Consider the following 21,115-nt stretch of genomic DNA (forward strand, 5'->3'; position numbering starts at 1 on the left):
GACTCAGGCAATACAACCCATCCCCCTCTGCTTTTGCTCCACATGCTTTTGTGATTGATGCCATAGCTGCGTTCAGGTGCAGGGCTCACCCCCACATTACATCTACTAGAGGCATCTCAGACAGCCCCATTCTCTTGCCCAGGTACCTCAATAAACAGCTGGCCTCCCCCTCCACAGGGGATGGAGTGGGACACACCTCGAGGGAGCAAGCCAGCCACCCAAGTGAACTAAATGACACTTGGGATTTTCTCCATGGAGTATCAGCAGTTCCAGGACTCAGGCTCCTTGGCTAAGCCATGGGGTGAACCAGGGGCCAAACTGTACCCAGGAGCATCCGTGCTCCTGAAGAGGTCCCCAGAAGCCTTGCTGGCCAACCCATCAGAGGCTTTGGCTTGGAAGAGAGCTGCTTTCCTGCTGAGCATGCTTGGCAGCCCAGGCCTCATCTCAGACTTTCTGCATTGCCATAAGATGCAGGATATGGGGCACACCAGCACTCTCCTGGTACTGGGGCAGAGCTGTCCTGGCACTGCAGCCTTGTGCAAGGATGTAGAGAACTCCCTAAACCCAGAGCTGCAGCCACCCTGCCATTGGTATTCTCCTCTTCAAATTGTAATCCATCCAAGACCAGTCATCCCAGGTCACCCCTGTACAGCTCTAACTTACCCAGTGGGTTAAAAATTAATAAAAACTTGACCTCCTCCAATCAAAGTAATGTCAGAAACAGCCTTTTGCAGGCTCCATTCTTCATCGATCCTTCTTTACTGATCTTCCTCACGCACGCATGCACATTTTCCATTCTTTTTCCAGCTGCACTGAATGTTTATACACCAATAGAAGTGACTGTTGGAAAATAATTCAGCTGTAGAATTAAAGCAAGGGAGGGGGGTAAATGACCACACAAACATACCATGAGGTAAATGTCAGTTCTCATATTTAATATTTTAATAATTTTGTTTGCAACATTTACCACATAAATCATCTAAATAAATAGATGCTGTACAGTCTCTTATCCATATCAGTACAAAAATAAAACCACACTTTGTGTCAAATTATACTTGAGCCTGCCCTCCCTTTGCTATTACAATCTCCTTTTACAGCACATACTCGCTCAGAAAAGGCATTATACTCTGATTGGTTTGTTTGGAATTGGTTTACTCCCTATTTCCCCCCCTCCCCAAATACATTCAGTTAGTCTGTACAAAAGCTAGAAGCTCATTCTGTGCAAAAGGAAGCTTTCTGTGTGCAAAGACTCCAATACTCTAGCGTGCTGACGGGAACAACAGCAACAACTGAAGAGACAGGAACAAAAATAATCGGGGACCCTTCCCTCTAACCGACCCCATTGTCCCCCATCTTCCCCCTGCAACAGAAAGGGAGCACACCAAATTAGATGAGCCAGTGTGCAAAAGAGTTCTAACGATGTGCGTACGCTGAGGGAAAAGATCGGTGCTTAAAACCCAACGAGAGAACTGGGACGTTGAACCCCACGCTGTGGAGCTGACTAGGTGAGGGAAAAGGGTTCTCTCCCCTTAGCCTGCTCAAAAGGTTCTTGAGATACACAGAACAAAAGCTTCATCTAAATTATTTTAGTTCTTTTGTTGCTGTTCTCCTGGAGATGAGGTGAGGAAATGGCCTCTGGAAAAATCCAGTAGCTACTGAAGACAGCTCCTGGTTCACCCTCCCTTCCTCTCCCCACTCCCTGCAGAAGGACAGACATCTCCTCGTTCCTCAATTAAGCTAATAAGGTGCAATTTGTCAGACAGGAAACTCTATAAAGATGTCTCCGGAGCTGGAAGAAACGGTCATAGTTCCAGACTAGGACCACTCAAACTGAAACTCAACTTCATTTTTCCCTTTCCTCAGTCAAAGGAGGTGGGGAGGGAGGAAGCCAACCGGCACCCCAAAGGCAAGCGAGGGATTTAGCAGGTCTCCTCTTTTCTCTTAGGGAGCCCTCTGCTCCTGGCATGGTGGAGTACACTCCCCATCTCCAGCCATGGGAGGGAGGCAAAGGGCTGGGTGGCAGCTCTGGAAAAATGATAAGGAGCAGCCAGCGGCCTGAAACAGATACATCTTTTACTTTTCAAATGCCACTTTTAGACAGATGATAAGGAGTACTTAGCACTCCTAGTGCTTTGTATTTCCAAAGTGCTTCAAAACATACTTCAGATTTAAAAGCAAAAAAAAAGCTGCTTAACATTTTGACAGATTTGCAAAAAGCTTCTTTGTGCTGACACTACATTTTCTGGTTAAAAAACATAATAATAATAAAAAAACGTTTTCCACCTCCTCCTCCTCCAAAATACCCCTCCCAGCCAAAACTTTGCTACCCCAGTAATGAGATAAGCTGTGATGGAGGTTCCGAACAGTCTTAGGAGTTCTCCCTTTCAACATCCAACTGGTGCTCTCGGAGAAGAACCCCTAGCATTAGTACAGGGCAGCCCACAGCAGGTAAGGCAATCTCAGCAGCAAGGCGTCTACTCCATCCCAACTTTGTAGCAATCCACTGCAGCCCCAAATGCTCCCATGGAGCGCTAGGCCTCTGCCACTCCCAGTTAATTAGCATCATCTGCCTGCCCGTTCCCTGCACAGCCACCATACTTCAAGAAGTTAAGGGGGAAGAGAAAGGTGGAAGAGAAAAAGGGGTCATCTCTACAGCAAGTGCTAGTTACAGGAAAGGATTTGAAGGGTTTGAATTCCATTTTAAGTGATTGCTTCTCTCGCCTTCCAATTGTCCTGGGGCTGTTTTATAAGCCTTCCTATCCTAACCAGCTTCGTGCGTGGAATCCAGGTGGTTTGACACCCAGAAGCTCACACTTTCTCTGTGAGGACAGTAAGTTCAGGCACAGGACAACATGGCCTGTTGATCATAAGCTATTATCTCAAAACAAGTTTATCATGCCCTTGGGGAAAACCTTTACAACAGGCATGGCAACAAAAGCAACGTGTTCCAATGCTATACATTTTCATGTAGAAATTACCCTGTGCAAGTTGTCAACGTACACACCTCCCTTGCATTCCCAAATGGCAGAAGACTGATACATAAATGCAGCACTCACCTCTCTGCAGGGCCCATTCACAACTCCACTCACAGATGCAAGGGATCCGTTTCACTACAAGTTCTTTGTTTATAACACACCTTCTCTCTCAACTGCCAGCTCACTCAAAGGCCCCTCCTCAACCACCTAGTGAGAGCAGCTCCGAGGCAACTCTGTCCCTCCCTTCCCTGACGTGCATTTGTCCCTATTACTTTCCCAGAAAGGCCCACTGCCCTCTTCTTCCTAGGCTGCAAGTAAACCAGGGGGGGACAGAACATGGGTAGATACCAATCAGCTTTAGAAAATGAGGTTTTTACTTCCCCTGCTTCTTAAAACAAAAGCTCAAAGCTAGAGGAGAGGAAGAGGTGGAGAGGTGGTGGTAGACTTTGCTTTGCTTAATACACAGATGTGGCTAACAGCCCCCACTGTGTTCCACACCCCAGCCTCTGTAGTGGCTACCACGGAGGGTCTTGCCTGAGCTACCCTGCCTATTTTTTGACCTGTGTGAGGCCTCCCTTCTCTATTCCAGTGAAACCATCAAGCAGCACTAGCTGGCATACAGCATGAAACAGTACTGGGGCCAAGGGCCCCCTGTGAGGTGAACAAACAGTTTTATACATCCAGTCACAAAACACCAGAAGAACAATTCTGGACAGTTTCACAACACTAATAACAAAGCCATTCATTTCTCAATAAGCTTCTCTATGTCTGAGCTCTGACATAAACAAGAGTCAATTCACTAACAAATTTGGGCTTATTTTGGCAAATGGAACTGCTTTTGGGTGTTCTCACAATAATATCCTGGTCTTGCTTGAAAAAAAAATAAAGAAAAAAAGAAAAGAATCACCTTAGTCTGACTTCACAAGCAGAAGGGCCCCCAAGCAAATTCAAGACAATAAGGAGCATGCAGGAGGCTACTTAATGCCACTATTTACGTGTTAAAACTTGCTGTTCCAAGGCATCACTTGTATATCACAGCAATAACATCTAGTTTATAACCATCTGGGAACAGAGGCAGTCCTTTCCATATATTTTTTTAAACACAGTGTTAACAATAAAGGCTTTCCAGTCTCATGAAGCCCCTCAGTTCTGTCACATATACAGTGAGTTCACTGCAAGATCTATGAAATAAACACTTCTGTCCCCCAACACTGCTAGTAAATTTTCACATGGAAACAGTTCTAAGAATGACTATTAGAGCAGTTCTTCGAGAACATTGCTTCTTGTGTACAGTTCAGTAATTTCCACTGGCTGAAGTTTATTTTTCTTGTTTACAGCCATGGAGCCAAACAAGGTATGGGAGAGTTAGCCCATTTCTATTCTTGGCTTGTGCTTCAAATAGAATTATTAAGCTCAGCTTCAGCTGGATGCTATTCTGGCTCTTCTAATCAAACGGAATGCTTAACAAAGATCCAAACACAGCATCTGATTTTCATGATTTGTTAGCACAGGAGGTCCCAATTCAACTGTCAGGTTTGGGGTTGAACTGGCAGATGGACAATATTGGGGAGAAGAGACAAACCCAGACAACCTACCTTTCCATCACTAGTAAAACCCTCTCTACACCTGCAGAGGTGGAATAAAGCTAATTTTAAAGTCCCTGAAGACCAGCTCTACCAAGGAAGTTTACAGTGATATGTCAGCAGATAATGTGGAACAGAGCCACACTTTAAAAAGATCAGGAGAAAAATCTTCTCGAAAAGATCTTTGAGATAAACAAGAATTCACGAATGTCAAAAAAAAAAAGTCCACGCCAACAAAGTAACTGCTTACTTTCCTACCACAAACTCCTCTTCACACCCCCCCCCCCCCCCAAACCCACGCACATGCAGCTTGTTGTGTCTTAACCCCATTATGGTTAGCTCCTCATTGACACAAAGCAGCATGGCAGCCAGGTACTTTGTTCCACACTTCATGTAGCAAGATGATTAGTCACCAGCAGAACACTAGATAGCCTGATCCAAAAAAATGATTAAGATATGAAGCTGTAGGTGGATCCTATTTGAAAGACCACCACAAGTCTTTGAAAACTCCACTGCAAGAGAAAGAAAATATGTTTAAAGAAAAGTGCCAAAACAAAGTGTTGAGAAGTGTCAGCTGGTGAGTGGAGAGAAAAGCAGAGGATGGAAATCTAGTTTATTAGGACAAGCTCTTTCCTGCTGCAGGATTGATATTGCTTCCAATGTCAGCCAAAGGCAGGAACTTAGTAAATAGGAAGCTTTTTTTGGTGTATTTGTACATTTGAGATGAAGACATGACAAAGGCAGCAGTTGCTGCACTAGAATAAAAAAACCAGATCCTATAAATGCCATGAAGATTTAGCAGGATGAGCTGCAGTTCAAGACATTTTTTAAAAATAACCTAAAACACTGTGCTTCTCCAACCATCACTACCTGACCTGCTCCAACCTGCAAGAGTGGACTGGGCCATGTGGTGTGTCCACTTTCACAACAGAAGAGACATGTAGGTATTCAGCATATTTGGCAGGTGTCAGGAAGAGGAGGTGTGTAGGTGATGGTAACAACACCGTCTGACCCCACATCCTGCAAAAAAGGGTGCAACTCCAGACACAGAAGCTTCGCTCTGGACACCCACGTTCAACAAACATCCTGCGCCTGCATGCTTACCTCATCAGCTTGGCCTTGCTAGCTATTGCAAGCTTCTTTCCCACTCACTCTTCCTCCCACCACATAATTCTCCCCCAGCTTCCATTTCTCACCCTCTCAGATTTTTCCATAATAAAACTCCCATCTTACTTCTTTGAGAGACAAAAGGTCAATCCAGAAATTCAAGATCTTCCCAGCAATCCTGAAACTGCTGTGACGGCATGAAAGACAGGCCTGCTCAAACAGCTCTGAGATGGAAGGAGAAATCCTAAATCTACACTGAGCTGCCATATCCTAAATGAGGTAAAAACTGCTTCTAGTAAAAACCCACAGTTCCAGTCCAAGCACTTTACAATAAGTAGATGTTTGGAGGACCAGAAACCCTAGAGCTCCCAAATTCTGCAGGCCAGTAGCCGAGCCCCTCAAAGTAACACATTGAGGATTTCCACAGGTGTCTTTATCTCAGAGCTAACAAGGCTCATAGCTTCATTTCGAATAAATACAGCAGATAAGAGATGCTTCAGGTGGGGTGGAGTAAGGAAACATAGTATTTGGGGACAGTAATCATGACAGTAGCCAATGTTACCCTGCAGCACTCTGTCCCGCAGTTCCCACTTTAGACTCTACCTTACTCTTCTTGCTTTCCATTGGAAAAGGTCTATATTTATAAAATTAAGTTATTTAAATAAAATTTGCTTTTAAAAATGGAAGAGAACATGCATGTGCAAGAACAGATGCTATGCTAAACTACCAACTCAAAATACAGCAATTCTTCAAAAATCTCAAAGTGTCACAGGCAGTCCAGCACAAGGCATTTTTAAGTGCAAGATCAGGCAGGTCTATTGAAATGCAGACTGCTTTCCTTGGCAAAGATTTTTAAGCCTTCCAAGGGGAAGTTCCTATCAGTAAAGTAGTACAGGATCACAGATACTGTGAGGAGACTGGAGTCATGGAAGAGTATCATTCAGGCAGCACAATCCAAGAATTCTCATTGCTAAGAATTAGGAATTTTTCCTCTCCTCAAATCTAATACATGCCTTCCCCACATGTTGTTTATCTTGGATCTCTCTATGGGATCCAAGAGCAGAATTTGCTGGTAATCAAGGTCCATTTCTAGCTCAGTTCTGTCCAATTCCCGTGTCCTGGGCCTGTGCCAGTATCTTGGATATCTGCGGTGCCAGGCAATGCTTCAGTTGTCCTATTAGCCCCTCCTCCCAGGGGAGAGGAGTCAGTTTTCAACCAAATTATTACCACAGGTTCAGGGCAGGATTTGTTATTAATACTGAATTTGGCAAAGGGTAAGAAGACCCCACTTTCCATAACACATTCCTCATGCAGCAGAGCCAAGCCTGGAAATCCTGTTTAGCATATACAGAATGGTATGTCTCAACTATGCTGGCTTTCCGAGCTTTTAATGAGGGCAAATTGAATTTATGTTGCCAATTTGGATTTCAGAGATGCATTTCAGTCTTTCCGCATGATCAACGATCAAAGGGGAGAAAGCTCTGCTGCCTATACAGACCCATGTTGCAAAGACTGACTTACCACAGACAGGCAAATACGTTTCTGAAGTCCTGACAGCAGGCCACAGGGAAAACAGCACTGGAGAGAAAGTCTTAACAGGCTGGAGTTATCTACACAGGTAGGATCCATCGCCTCTCGCTGCTGCAGGAAGAGAGGGAGGAGGAAGGTGGGAAGAGCAATGTACAGAGATGTATCTTTATCCAAGGGATATCAATTGCAGAACAAGGCGGCAGGCTAGAGATCCAGCTCTCTTTCCACCTCCACATGCCCTCTCCCCACAAATGCAGCTGCCGCCACTTGACAGGATAAAAGGCGAATTGTTCAGCCTGCTGCTTTCACATCAAGGAGGGGAGTCTTTGCCAGGGAAAGGGCCGTCAGTTTTTCAGCTGGACAAAGCAATGACAAACACACACCCCCTACACTGCCCTTTTTTGCGTATCTGAAAGGGGAAAAAGGAGGAAAAAAAAAAAAGGTCTCTGTAAACATTTTAAGAGGAGACATTTTGGATTTTTTTTTTCTCTTAAGGGGTAACGTAACCCTTCCGTAGCCCCACCCTAAAAGCAGTGGTTTTGGGGAGCACTGCAAACAGAGATTCAGAACTGCGCACTCCGGTCTCGAAAGAAGCCCTCAGCCACTTGTGCTTCTCTGAAAGTGACGGTAATGGAGTTTGCCGTGATGTCTGTCACTGTCACTTCGCTGGGGGGCACAGTGGGGATCCAAGGGAGACTGGCATCCACATCTGCTGCAGAAAGAAAGGCAGATGAGAGCATGTTAGTGGAACAGAGAAGAAAGAAGGGAGAGGGAAAGGAAGGATGGAAAAAGGGTCTCCTTTCTGACAAACCGTAGGTGAAATCAGTCTGTACTGAATCTGCATGTACAGAGCAAGAAAGAACATGTGCAAGCCCTCCCCTCAGAGGCTAAGGGAAAATGGAGGATCAGGTGTCCAGATACACAGTGATATCAGAGCAGCCTACACAGAGGTCAAAAGACCCTGTAAAACCAAGTTCATCTAACCGTCCACAATTCCCCAATACCTCTCATCCCATCTCAGCCCCAACTTGGTTTTGTGACAGCAAAGCACACTCACCCTGGTTTGAGCTCACCTGCTTCTAAATGCCCTATCCTGCTAAAAAAGGCAAAACTTAAAATCTCTTACATACACTCTTTAGATACTCCTAGGGGAGTCAAAGGGAGCCAAAATGGAGGGTCTGCCTCGTACTGCACCTGCAATGCAGCCTGGGTGTGATTCTCTCAAAAATCCCTCAGTAGTGCTCCATGGAGAAGCTGCTCTTCCTTTCTCATATTCCTCCTTCTCTCCCAGATAGCTCCATACAAGAAACCCAAGCACCCCTGCACTTTCTCACTGTAAGAATAATTATCAGCCCCTCAGCCACCTAAAGGCTCACTTCCCCACAGCCCCCAGAGACTGCCACGTAAATAGAGAGGAAGAAAACACACCCTTTCCCTGTCACTCTACCTGTCCACTATACGCCTTGTTGTCCCAACCTGGGCAAAGAACAAGAGCCCCTTAAGAGTGTATTTCCTGGCTTCTGTCTCAAACACCTGGGGTGTCTACTTCCCCCACCCCCGGAAAAAGTCCAATTCCCCCTAACAGGAACTGGGATTCCACACAGGCCATGTGTCAAGGGGAGAACAAAACCAGTTTTACAATTCTGTAGTGCCACTCACTCTTCTGATCCCCAAGTGCTTTAGCGCCCCATGCTTCCAGGGAGAACAGCCCCACACATTTCCTCACCGCCAGGATGTAACACTGGGTTCCTCTCTGCTACTCCTACTGCTGCCTCCCTGGATTCTGAGCATCATTCCAATCTCTCTCAGAAAGGAGGGAATAGCGTTGACTTCCAGAACACAGCCCTTCCCCTAAGATCCTACCTAATCCAGCCTGGCTAACAGCTACTCCTAGCAAGGAGTAACAGGATTCCCTTAGCTACTACAACCAGCACAAGCCCCGGTTTTCCACTCCTCAAGAAAGCTACGCCTTCAGAAGCTCTAATAATGCAGGGCTAGAGTTTCCCTGGTAACTGAGAGCAACACACACATCCCACAGCCCTCCTGCACAAGATGCTGGTATCGTTCCCCAAAATGCCAAATGTGCTTGGACATCTCCCATGCCTACACTCATGCTGCCTACTCAGTGGGATCAGGCAGGAGTTACCATCCTCACTTCATCTCTCTCTCCTCCTCTCACATAGCTCTATAGCAAGAGGCTTTAGAAGGGTGTGGAGAAGAAAGGGAAGGAGGGCGCAGGGGAGTACACTGTGAGTTCCTAGCAGCATTCCTGTATGCTTCTCAAAGCAGCACTATGAGAGGAGTGCCACTGTCCAAGCTCGTCCACTGCCAGCCAAAGTCCTTTGAGCCAAGCAGCAGGCTGAGTACGTGTGGATAATGTGGACAGAGGCAGAGTTCATCTCTGTCACACTTGTGTATCACGTCTGCCAGGAGAAAATCTTAAGAGGAGAAAAACTTGCAGTATCTTCTGCATGTTTTCTAACACTGGGAGGGGCATTAGGGATGTCAGACTACAGAGAGGCAACAGGAGCAAAAAAACAATTAATCTGTGCTCTTCAAACAAGAAAGAAACCTGCGAACAAGAGGGACATAATATGGGCCCACAAGAGCTGCTCTGAAGACCTGACCTAAACCACAATCCCAGGAGGATGTAATCAAGGAGGAAGGATGCAGAACATCTTTCACATGCCCCAGAACTTCACAGCCAAAGGGTAACTGGCCTTACCTTCTTTGCTGGTGTGCTGCGTGGCCTCCCAGTCGTCAGGGCTCTGCCTGGCCTCTAGGCCCACGGCATCATTCAGGAAGAACTCATGTCTGCAGTTTCGGTTCTCCAGACTCGCCATGCGGGGAAACTTCTTCCTTGACAGTCGTAGGTACTTCTGGTTTTTGCGTTGCTTCCGGAGAGAGAATGGCAGGACTGCACCCCCAGTCTTCTCGGGAAACTCTGCCTGCCCTGTCTTGGCCCCTGGCAGGCTACTGTCTCCTCCTCCAAACCTCCGTGCAAGAGAGAAGCAGAGCTTCTCCTTTCCCTTGTGGGCACTCCTCAAGTCCATGCCATACAGCCGCTGCCAAGACACCAACGCAGCAAGGGTCAGAGCAGACATCTGATCATACAGTCAGGGCTCCCCACTGGGAACCAGGAAAATATTCTTTGTTCTGTCTCTGAACATCTAGATGAGCTAGGATAAGGTATGCTGCTTCTACAACACCATTTCTCTCTCCTCTTCAACTGCCTTCTAAGCTCTTCCTAATATCTGCTTCCTAGGATTGGCTGCTTTGCTTGGCAACAGTGAAAGCATGCTGAAACTCCACTTCCAACCACAGGCTACCTTTGACTTGATGGAAAATCCAAGCTCAACATGAAATTAAAAGAACACACATACCAGGTAACCTGCAACTACCCAGGCCCATACTTTATAAAATCCTAGTTCAGAGAGAAAGAGTTGTTGTTTTGTTTTGCTTTTTAAAAGACATATTAGCTACCTCTTCAGCTGACAGGTTAAAATTATCTGCTTAAACACTGATTTCATGTTGTTAACTTGTTACCTCCAATTTTGTCCATGCAACAGCAAACAGTTTCCACCTCACTGAGAGGAGCAACACAGCAGCACAGGAGTTAGAAATACACAGAAGAGCAAAAGGCTACCTGCAGTAGGAGGCGCTTTGGTTTGGGGCCTCTTTTCCTGTACCCTGATGCACGGTCTCTCTCTTCCCTGTGAAAGAGGAATATGAATCAAACTGAGTACTAAATACCACAGCATAAAACCTAGTTGGGACTTCAACCTTCTACAGCATAGCTCCCTCAATTTCCTTCACTAAAACCCAATGGTGACCAGTGTAAGCTTGGAAAACATCCCGGAATTGCTTCCTGTAGGAGTGAAAACCTTGCAATTGGGAAATTTCTCTGATACAGCTAATCAAGGATGGGTTAGAGAAACTTCCCACCTCACATCACTCCAGTCCAGCTCTGGACCTGATCAAAACCTGAATCTGATTGTTCTCTGGCTCAATGCTGCCTGTTCTTGGCCTCATTTCCTCAACAATGCCAATCAAAGCTGCTTTAAACCTGTCTTGACCATCTCAATCAACACCAGGGTACAAAAATCAAGCGGGATTCATTGCTATACATCTCATCTTTGACTGAAGTAGGGACAACAGGGGCACTTTATGCATACAATGAAATAAAGACACTATTTCTTTTGCTGCGTCCAGGGAGAGAAAGAACACGTGCCCTTACTTTTCTTCATAAGCCACTACCAGGCGAGGGTCCAAGATATGATCCTCTGGCTCCCATGTGCTGTATCTGAAGAAAAACATAAGGAATAAAAAGTAAACAGTATTTTAATGAAACATTCTCTCTGCAGGCCTGCTACCAGTGTGCTGCAGCCCTGGATACTGTCTTCACAAGGGTCGGTGGGGCCTGCCACAATATTGCGAGAGCTCTGAGGAATCCCAGCCATTCCCTCCCCAGCTTCCCGAAACAGGCAGGGCCAAGCATCAAGCAGCTCTTTGTACAAAAAGAGGGAAGACTTTCCTCCCCAGGGCCCCCTCCACACTGTGTGCAAAGGCTGTGCAGACACTCACAAACTGTTTTTAAGTCCATGCCTAAACAGGTCGCATCTGCAGCACTCCCTCAAATCCAACAAACCCCATGGAACAATGAGGCATGGTCTGATACATCCTTCTGAAAAATAGGTCTCTCTTAATTTAGAGTGCTCAAAGAGTAAGTACGCTTTCTCACCTGCATTATTAATTACTTCTAATCACTGAAGCTGAAAGGATTCATTTAAGAGTGTAGTTTTTTTCCACTGATGCCGTTCAACCAAACATGTTGGGACCTGGGCCCTGGGGCAAGCTGATGGCCACTTGCCAACGCCTCCTCCTCCCGCTCGGCTCCCCCTACAGGTTGTTCCTATCGAGCGGAGCTCATCGACACAAATACCCCAACTGCACTGTGGGCAGGGCCACCCACACTGCTCCGAACAGACTTCATGCTCCCGAAGCAGCCTGGGAACAGCGTCATTCGCTGCCCCAACTCCCCTCCTCGACAGCCAGACAGCTGTGACAGGAATCAGATGCTCAGGAAAGGGCTGAACCCACCTAGCAGGCAACTCCAAAACTGGTTCCCAAAGAGCACAGCTGCACTTAATACTAGGGAGAAGCAGCCAAAACGCTCCCACTGTGGAAGCTGAAAGAAGCACAAAGTGGTCCTTGGGGCATGTTTACTTCTTAGGGGTCATGCTTGCCCAGAAAAGGTGGGTGTCATGTCTCTACTATACAAACTCTAAGGCAGGAAAGTAAATCTGAATCCTCAAATGCCTCAGAACACTAACTTTCCTGAAAGCAGAGCTCCTCCCAGACCCTGGGGAGGAGGACCAGAGAGGAGTCACATGCAGGTGCACAAGGGTGCATTGTATCAGTCCCTTTGAACAGCAAGAAAGCATTAAGTTTACATTTCTGGATGAAGCACAGGCTGCATGTGAGGACATGAGATACATGGGAGGTGGTTTGGGAATGCTTTTCCCTTTTGTCTCCCCATTAGAGAGAAGAAGGGTACTGCAATACTGGAACATTACTGGAGGATGGGTCTAGAAATGAGAATACAATTCTTTTACAAAAGAGAGAAACAAAAATAGGACATTCAGATATCTCAAGGTGCACTGTACATCAGAGAGTTAAGAACAGACATGTCTTCATAGCCAGCTGATCCCTCCCTCTCTCTCTCCCTCCTTTGCTCATGCCTCCTGCAGCAACCTGACTGTGAGCTGTCAAAGCCAAGATACTGTTTGAAAGGAGGAAGGTTTCCTCCCAGCTGCAGGGATTCTGGCACTCATCCTACAAATTTAAGAAAAATAACACCACAAGGGGGGAAAAAGTCATTGGATTGCTTTTCATAGGCAAGAGAAGAAAAGGGATTTGCTTAAAAAAAACACCCTGGTGGGTGTTGCCTTTTTCTCTGCAGTTCAGATTCTGGCTTCGCTGCAGTGGCAAAACACTGCATATAAAAAAACCATGGTTGAGTTTGCCACGCGCGCGCGCACACAGAGCTTTATATATGGGTACACACAGCCCAGGCTGCAGCAAACTGCAGAGAGCAGGCACTCTGGAAAACACAGATCATATGATCTTCCTTCCCCCTCCTTCTACTCCTCCTCTTCCCCCTCCTTTTAACTCCAACACAAGTTGTAAACAAGCTTGTAGCTAGAATCAGATAGTCACTCCTCCATTCCCTGACTCCAGCAGTGCAATCCATAAATCTGAGGTGTAGGGCATGAATAAGAATTTTTTATTAAGAAGAGGGGGAAAAAAAGTGAAATAAGAATTTCATGTGAAAGCAGTAAACTACTGACCTATCCTTATTCCCTTCCATGATACTTTCACTGGAAATGATGGGATAATAGGTACAGAGATTACAAAGAGCATTGCAACAAGGTTGGTAATTACGGAAGGGAATGATGTGGGATGAGGAAACAAACACAAAGATACAAACAGCTTGTGGTGCTGCATGCCATCACGGGCATATGTATGTTTAGAAACAAGGAACAGAGACTGCCAGTGCAATGAAAAGTGACTTCAATGCTCTGAGCACCTTGGGTTTAAGTAATTCAAACCACTGAGGGAACAGTTACAGTGGAGGCCGGCAGGAGTAAGGAAAAAAAACCCAGCAGTCCTCAGATTTGTAGTTTGGGGGAAGAGGGAAGATGCTTGGACATGCCATACATCAAAATAAGAGAACCCTGACATCACCTTGCTCCCAGGAGAACTGTGCTTTAAATTCCCCAAAGTGTTTCTGTCTCCCCCAGAGTTTCAAGGCACAGGACAAGGAAAGGCAGCAGTTAAGAATAAGGCCTGCTCTGTCTAAGAAACATTACACCATGCCTCAGCCCACCTTCTTGGCAAGGGACTTTACAAGAGAAGGACTTCAATGCATTTGTTGAAAGGAGAATGGGATAAACATCGGTATTCTGGCCAAGAGGGGATGAGGCCTCAGAGGCTCCAAATACATTTCCCACCCTCTATCAGTGATTAAGTAAGACTTGGCTATTAAAGGCTGAAGCAGTCCAAGAAGTGACCCACACTACATGGCAGGTGGTGCTCAACAAGTGAACAAGGTTACACTCTGACAGCAGAACACTCAAGAATAAAGCCACCCTCTCCCACCGCCACCAGAGAGGGGGAAGCAGCTTATCTTCACACATGGCCTATAATCATAAGGATTAGGCACAACAATTAGGCACCCAAGAACACATTTCAGCTTCTTGGACACCAGGTACAGCCAGTCAGAGCCATCCTGGCTGGCCTCACTTTGCGGCTGCGAGGATGAACCTGTAACAAGCAGCTCCCTTTGCTTAGCAACAGCAGAGCAACTGCGTGTGTAACACTGCTGTCCCCACGCACATCGTGTATGTACACACACAGGCACAAACAGAAAAGCAAAGACAGGGCCCCATATGGGTTAGCCAGGAGGCTGTTCTACTAGACTGCTAGCTGACATAGTAATATTCTCCAGTTACCTAATCCTCTTAATCTCAAAGCATTTTACAGACTGCTTAAGCTCAGAGCAGTGGCTCTTCTTCAGAAGCAGCTGCATTTTAATGAGAGAAAATGTCTGTAAACAGTGCACAGCAATGCTGAAAAAAACCCCAAACTTTTCTTCCTTTTTGCAATGTAGCAACCAAAGCAAAAGCTGAAAAGGCCCTCAGAATAACAGAGGCTTCAGACAAGGAAATGAAAGCATGGCGGTAATTTTCAAGGGACAAAGATCACCTGCATTCGGCTACAATCAATAAATCTGAAACATTGCTCCTTTCTGTTGGTAAATTGCAGAGGGGAAGCAGTAGGAGAGGAAGACAAGACCATCAACATGTTTTCTATTTTAAATGGCAGCAGACAGCTCTAAAAATAAAGTGGGGTCCTCTTGGTGCTGACTCAGAAAAGCAGGAGCCATTCCAAGTTCAGAAGAATCCGGGTTCTTTGTTGAACTCATAATGAATTTAAAAACATTTGTATCTAGAAAGCATCTCAATGAAATATTTCAGTGGTGGCAAAAACCAGTCAGAATAGACTGGCACACAGTTTGTATTCCTTAGCTGCAAATTCACAAACAGATTTCAATTTGGTTTGTGGCTCTTTGGTTTTGTTACTGTTGTTGAAATGAGGGACAAGACATTACCCATTATGAATGAAATGCTCAACTGCAGAATGCAAGCTATTATGGAATATTAAAGAAAAAACAGGCAAGTAAACACAACTTACTTTGGGGGCCATCCTTTCCACTTCACCAGGTATTCTACTTTACCCTGAGGGTGGAAAAAGGCAGAAGAAAACAGGTGAACTACAGAACCAAATATGGGCTACAGTATGAGATGCAACCAATCAACAGGACTGAACTCTGCAACCAAAAAGCTTGTTTCCCATCCCTTTATTTTCAAAACATAGCCACTTCCTCATTAAACTACATTTGCTATACCTTTTTCTCCAAAAAATGGGCACACAGGGGTGTTTAAGCATGCTTGTACTACCATCACCTTGGACCACAGCTTTGCAGAAGGCTTGCAGAGAGAACACTAAAAGCCAACCAGAGAGCAAGACGGAACCATTCACACATCCACAGGCAAACCTACAAGAAGTCAGCACACATAAATGCAGGAAGAAGATGTATGCCAGGAGCAAATGTCAGATGAATTTTTTTTTAAAGCAGAGAGAAGAAACACAGTATTTCAGAACCTATGAAGCATCTCTGGCATGTTCCTTTCCATTTGCTACATGCTCTACTCAAACACTGTTCCATCCATCACAGGCAGTCATCCTTTCGACCCAAGCAATCAGCAGCTCACAGCTGAAGTTCAGAGCTACGCTTTTTTTTTTTTTATTCACTCTAAGTACAAGATTTAAAAAAAAAAAAAAAAAAAGTGTAGTGATTGGAAACTGCATTCAAGGGCTCCGCAAGCAATGTGAACAACTATCAAAGTATTTAATGTTATACTGAGGGGTTTGTTAAGCACTTCCCAAAGCATGGCAAAGGCCTTTGTGTCTGTGGACGACCACTCTCGCAAGAGCCACTGCTGCAGCCACAGACACCTTTACAGGAGAGCAGAGCAAGGAAAGCAAGGGTACTTGAGGCAGAGAACCAGTTTCATTTTCCTCTTGGGGGGCTCATCAGCTTCCCAAGGCTGGAAAACACTCCCCTATAAGGAACTTTCCACCGGATGATCTCTACACACTGCATGCTTACAGGTTTATCCTTGCAACACTCTGCGGGGACGGGAGCGCTTTCACGGCTGGGGAAACTGAGTCACGGGAGCCTTCCCAAACCCTCTCCGCTTTGGGCTCTCCCGTGTGGTACCACCGGCACTCATCCTGCAGGCAGGCTGAACCCCAGCAGCGACAATCGCCCCCTCCTCACGGGCAACACGTGTGTCCCCCGCCCGCCAGCCTCGGGCAGGTGCCGGTGCCCCCACCGCGGATGTGAGGGGACGCGGACCGGGGGACAGCGACGGGGACCGGGCAGCCGCGCGCGCGCGCCCACCACGCCTCCCCCTCCTGGTGCGCGGCGGGAGGGGCGGGGGGTGTCCCGGTGCGCTCCCCCCGCCCCGCCCCGCTCCGCTCCGCCGCTGCCCACCTTCCGCACGCGCTTCTTGCGGATGCTCTCCACGGCGAACACCTGCTCGCCGATGGCCGACAGCTCCATGCGGCGGGCGGGCCGAGGCTGTGCCGGTGGCGCCCGTTCCCCGCCGCTCCCCCTCACACGCCCCCTCGCGCGCGGCCGCGCCCCCGCCGCCGCTTTAGAACCTGCGCAACGTTTTCCCCGGCGCGCGCGCGAGGGGGCGGGAGCGGGGGGTGAGGGAGGGAGCGAAGGAGGCGGGAGCGGCGCCTCAGGCGGTTCCCGCCCCGGCCCCGGCCGCGCCGCCTTCCTCCCGCCGGGGGTAGCGCCGTGAGGGAGCGCTGCCCGCCGCCGCCGAGCCGTGGCATTTACGGGCGTTTTCCGCAGCAGCGCGGCCCCCGGCGGTCGCGTGCCGGCGGCGGCGGCTGGGGAAGCGGCGAGCGGCAGAGCGGGGAGGCGGGAGCAGCGCTGCGGCAGGAGCCCGGCGTGGCTCCTCTGCCCGGGCACCCGCTGCAGGTGCCTCAGCGCGAGGTGCCTGCCACGGCCCACCTTTAAGGGGAAGGAAGCACCCGAGACTCGTCAATGCTCGTGGTGGAAAGCAACGACGAAAGTCCGAGGGCCCGCAAACGAACAGAAAGTTTTACTAGTAAATTACACAGTTGGCATGGAAATTGGTATGTTAGTCCCTGACCTACTAAAGGGCGGGGGCGCAGGGGAAAGAGAAAGAAAGAAAAATAAAAAGGGAAAAAAGAGAGAAAATGGGATCACCAGTCCTGGTTCCAGTGTCAATCCAGCTGATGGGATGTCAGTCCTGGTTTCAGCGTCGATCCAGCTGATAATCCGGGTTTCAGCGTCAATTCAGCTGCGTCAGTCCGGCCGATGAGATGTCCAGGTCCTGGGGGTGCCTCTGGGCCTCTACCAGCACAAAGGCGCTCAGTGGACGTAGCACACATGTAGCTATCAGTCATCGTGGAACAAGCAGGACCTCAGGCCACCTCTTCAAGGCGACCAATGCTTTCTTGGGTGAGGCATGAGAAAGCAGGGACATCATGAGCAGGCATTTAGGTATCCAGGCTCCCTTGCTCACCAATCTGCTATGCAGAAACGTGCTTTTGCTTCCCAACCACTGCTTCAAACAACAGACTGAGGGTTTTTACTTTGAGGTCTCCTAGGAAACTTTTTACATCAGAGCAGGGACTTATTTCTACATATGCAACTACCTATTCTCCCACAAGTGTGCTCAGTTGCTCCTCTGCTGTGACTGAATGTCACTGGGTGCTGTTTGCATGCAAAGTCTGAGACAGGCCAAACCTTACTGTAGAAATGGCAAATATACGATGAGAGTGTGTTAATGTCAGTTGTTTAGTCTGCAAGTGTTCATTTGCACACAACATACTGTGTCCACAGGTATGGATTGCGTAACTAGCAGGGTGCTTACCCTTGCTGCAGCCGTCTAGGAGCTCAAAGTCCACAGTCAGGGAATGGTGACCCTTCGGATAATCATTAGGCAGAACTAGCAGTTTATAGCAAGGTTTTGGTACTTTAATAGCATAGTTGTTGAATATTCAAGGCGTTTATACTATATTACAAAATTATTGCTAATAATAATAAAAGTTTTTATCTTTTTAATTCTTCCTTTCTCATATTCTGTGTCTGTGTTTTAGAGAGAATAGGGAAAGTATTTAAGGTAAAATTTTATTTGTTTCTTAAAATTAAGACCTTTAGAAAAAAGTAGACACAAAAGGATATCAGAACATTTCTCTGGATTGCAAGGATCTGCTTGTATTCCTTTTCCTCATATGTGAATCCACTCGCTGAGGTGTCAGACTGGGAAGCGGAAGAAACTGTGCTCCAATGACCACGTTAGGATAAAATAAAAGAAAGAAAGAAGCCCCCTAGTCACAACAAACTTTCAGTTATTATTATTTCAATTATCGATAAACTTCTGTACTTCTTAGTCCAGGATGTTTACAACTCATTATTTAATATACGTCTCCCTAAGGTCAAGAATACATATATATATAAACTTTGTTAATGGATGCCAAAGGAGTTCTCAAAACCAAATTGACCTGCATTTTGATCACAAGCTCTAATAGTCTTCTTATAAACAGAGATATATAGTAAGAACCCACATGCTTGGTATTATCAGTATAATTTCCACATGATTATTCCCTTCTTTCTTTCTGCTTTTCTCACACCAGCAACTAACCTAAAGCGAAGTTTAAGCAGTATTTGCACCAGTTATATCACAGCTTTCAGAAAAGCACTCCTTTGCCTGGAAGTACTGGTCGCAAAATGCTACAGAGTGCCTCAGCGCAGTCTGGTCAGGAGTTTGTGTTTGTTTGGGGTTTATTTTGCAACATTTTGGACAAAACGTTACCTTTAAAACCTGTTCCACCACAGTTACTTTTCATTCTACTAATGGTTATAATGTAATTTCAGTATAATTTTCAATGATAATGTAATTTCAGTTTTTTTTCTTTCGCGTCGGCAGCCGAAACCGGAGCGCTGAAGGCATAGAGCAAGAACACCTCCCATCCTCTCACCCCCTCCGAGTTCCGAATTACCGTTAAGTGAATGTTGCTAAGCCGTTCGTTGCGACTGGAAACAATTAAGACAAACAATTTAATCGATCAAGGTTTTCAGATCTTACAGCCTGTTTTAGCAGTACTTTAAAAGCCATTCTGTGATAAAAGACCTTTTCTCAAGTATATCAAGAGCTAGATTACAGAAATCTTTATTGGAGTTGTTCTTGTTACCACTAATTGTACAGTCGCGCTAATATATAGCAGTGAACTCCATGTGCAGAAAACCAAAGCAAATATTGAACCTTCTTTAGTACAAATTCAGAGACCCAGATCCAGGAGGCTTTAATCAAAATTCCAATTAACTTCAAAGAGTTTTACTTGAGTAAAAATTGCCAGCAGAATCTAGTACAGAAAAAAATTACCATTTTAATTGCTGCTAGCCTGATTAAGCGGTTCAGCTTCCAGTTGATACAAGCACTTACATTAACACTAAGAATTTATTAATGGTCATTTATATTCTACAAAGCCTAATCCTGCCAAAGAGGGTTTTTTTTTCCCCCAGAAGACTGCAGCAAAGATCAGCATAGCTTCAAAACCACCCAGCACATCCCCGAAGAAACGCTGCTTGGTGAAGCTTCAAGAAACGACCTTGCAGCAGAAGCCAGCGCTGGCAGCCTGCAAGTACGGTGCTGCCACGGCTCCGTAATGTCCCGGAGCTGGGAGTCCGAGCAGCTGGACTGTCCGAGCCGGGGGGTGAACCGGCCTCTCCCACTGCGGTGCTGCGTGTCTAATCAGCCGTAGGTGACACTCATCCTGCTGCCCTGAGAGCACAGGTCCAGTTCATTTGCACACTGTGGTTTCGGCAGGCAGCTTCCTAACACACCGCAGAAGTAAAGAGCAGTAAACAGGCACGGTCGGTGCTGCCCTGACCCCGGGGAGCAGCCCCGGTTGCCCCATGGATGCATGGAAGGCACACGCAGGATGCACCGGGTACCAGTGCAGTTAAGCCCAAGGGCAGCAGAAAAACTACCCCATCGGTAAGCTCACATCAATTAGTACTTTTAATGTTAGTTTCTTGAAACGCGTGGAAGGAATGCAGCTGCCCCCTGCTGCCAGTTGGCAGCTCCTCGGCTTACGCGGAGCCCTCGGCACCGGCAGCCAGCGAACAAGATTAAAGCTGCGCTGCTGTGCGTTCCTCACCTGGCTCTGATCTGCTCCTCGGATTTCCCGACCCTGGATGGCCAGTGAGTCCCAGCCCAAAGTAGTGCTCTGCCTCCGGGTGTTACACAGGAGACACAAGGAAAACAAACGGGGAAGTCCCCCAGCCTTGCCAAAGGAGCAAGTCCTAGAGGGTAGAGGAAGGATCATCTGGCCCAAGCAAAGGACCCCGAGAGCTCTGGTTTGAGGTCTGTCATAAGGAAAAATACTTTCTGTGGGTTCAAGTGTCATTTTGTTTCCATCCTTAACCACCATATGCCCAGCATGGGGTTTCTCCACCCGTGACACAGCATACAGGACAGTTGTCGGCTTCAGCTTTCCCTCCTCTTCAGATGTGAGCACCCACTACTTCCCTTTAAATGTGGCCATGCCTTGGGTGCAGATCTAAGGCCCCTAGAGGACCATTTTAGTGGGATGGTAAGCCAGAATCCCAGACTGTGTTCCTCTCAATCCAACACAGCTGGCACTTGACATTTAGTATTAGATCAACCTGGTGGGCAGCTGTTTTCCTCTGCACCTCGTCTCACAGCCAGGCGTGGCTGAGAACCTCCAGGTAGGTGTTTCTTCACA

General features: G+C 46.9%; 1 protein-coding gene across 2 annotated transcripts; it reads right to left on the reverse strand.

The window, feature by feature from the left end:
• Positions 1 to 914: 914 nt before the first annotated feature.
• On the reverse strand, positions 915 to 16,986 carry CBX7 (chromobox 7). Of its 2 annotated transcripts, none has more exons than XM_032105632.1 (6): positions 16,818 to 16,986; positions 15,452 to 15,495; positions 11,433 to 11,498; positions 10,842 to 10,908; positions 9,921 to 10,260; positions 915 to 7,904 (listed from the first exon to the last, which is right to left on the reverse strand). In XM_032105632.1, exons 1-6 carry the CDS (start codon positions 16,884 to 16,886, stop codon positions 7,759 to 7,761), a joined length of 732 nt encoding a protein of 243 aa, XP_031961523.1. In that variant the 5' UTR covers positions 16,887 to 16,986; the 3' UTR covers positions 915 to 7,758. The 2 variants fall into 2 exon arrangements, with proteins under 2 accessions (XP_031961523.1, XP_031961521.1); XM_032105630.1 differs by having other exon boundaries at positions 915 to 7,907.
• Between the last annotated feature and the right edge of the window lie 4,129 nt (positions 16,987 to 21,115).

This window comes from Corvus moneduloides, chromosome 4 (assembly GCF_009650955.1).
Source record: "Corvus moneduloides isolate bCorMon1 chromosome 4, bCorMon1.pri, whole genome shotgun sequence".
Taxonomy (NCBI): Eukaryota; Metazoa; Chordata; class Aves; order Passeriformes; family Corvidae; genus Corvus; species Corvus moneduloides.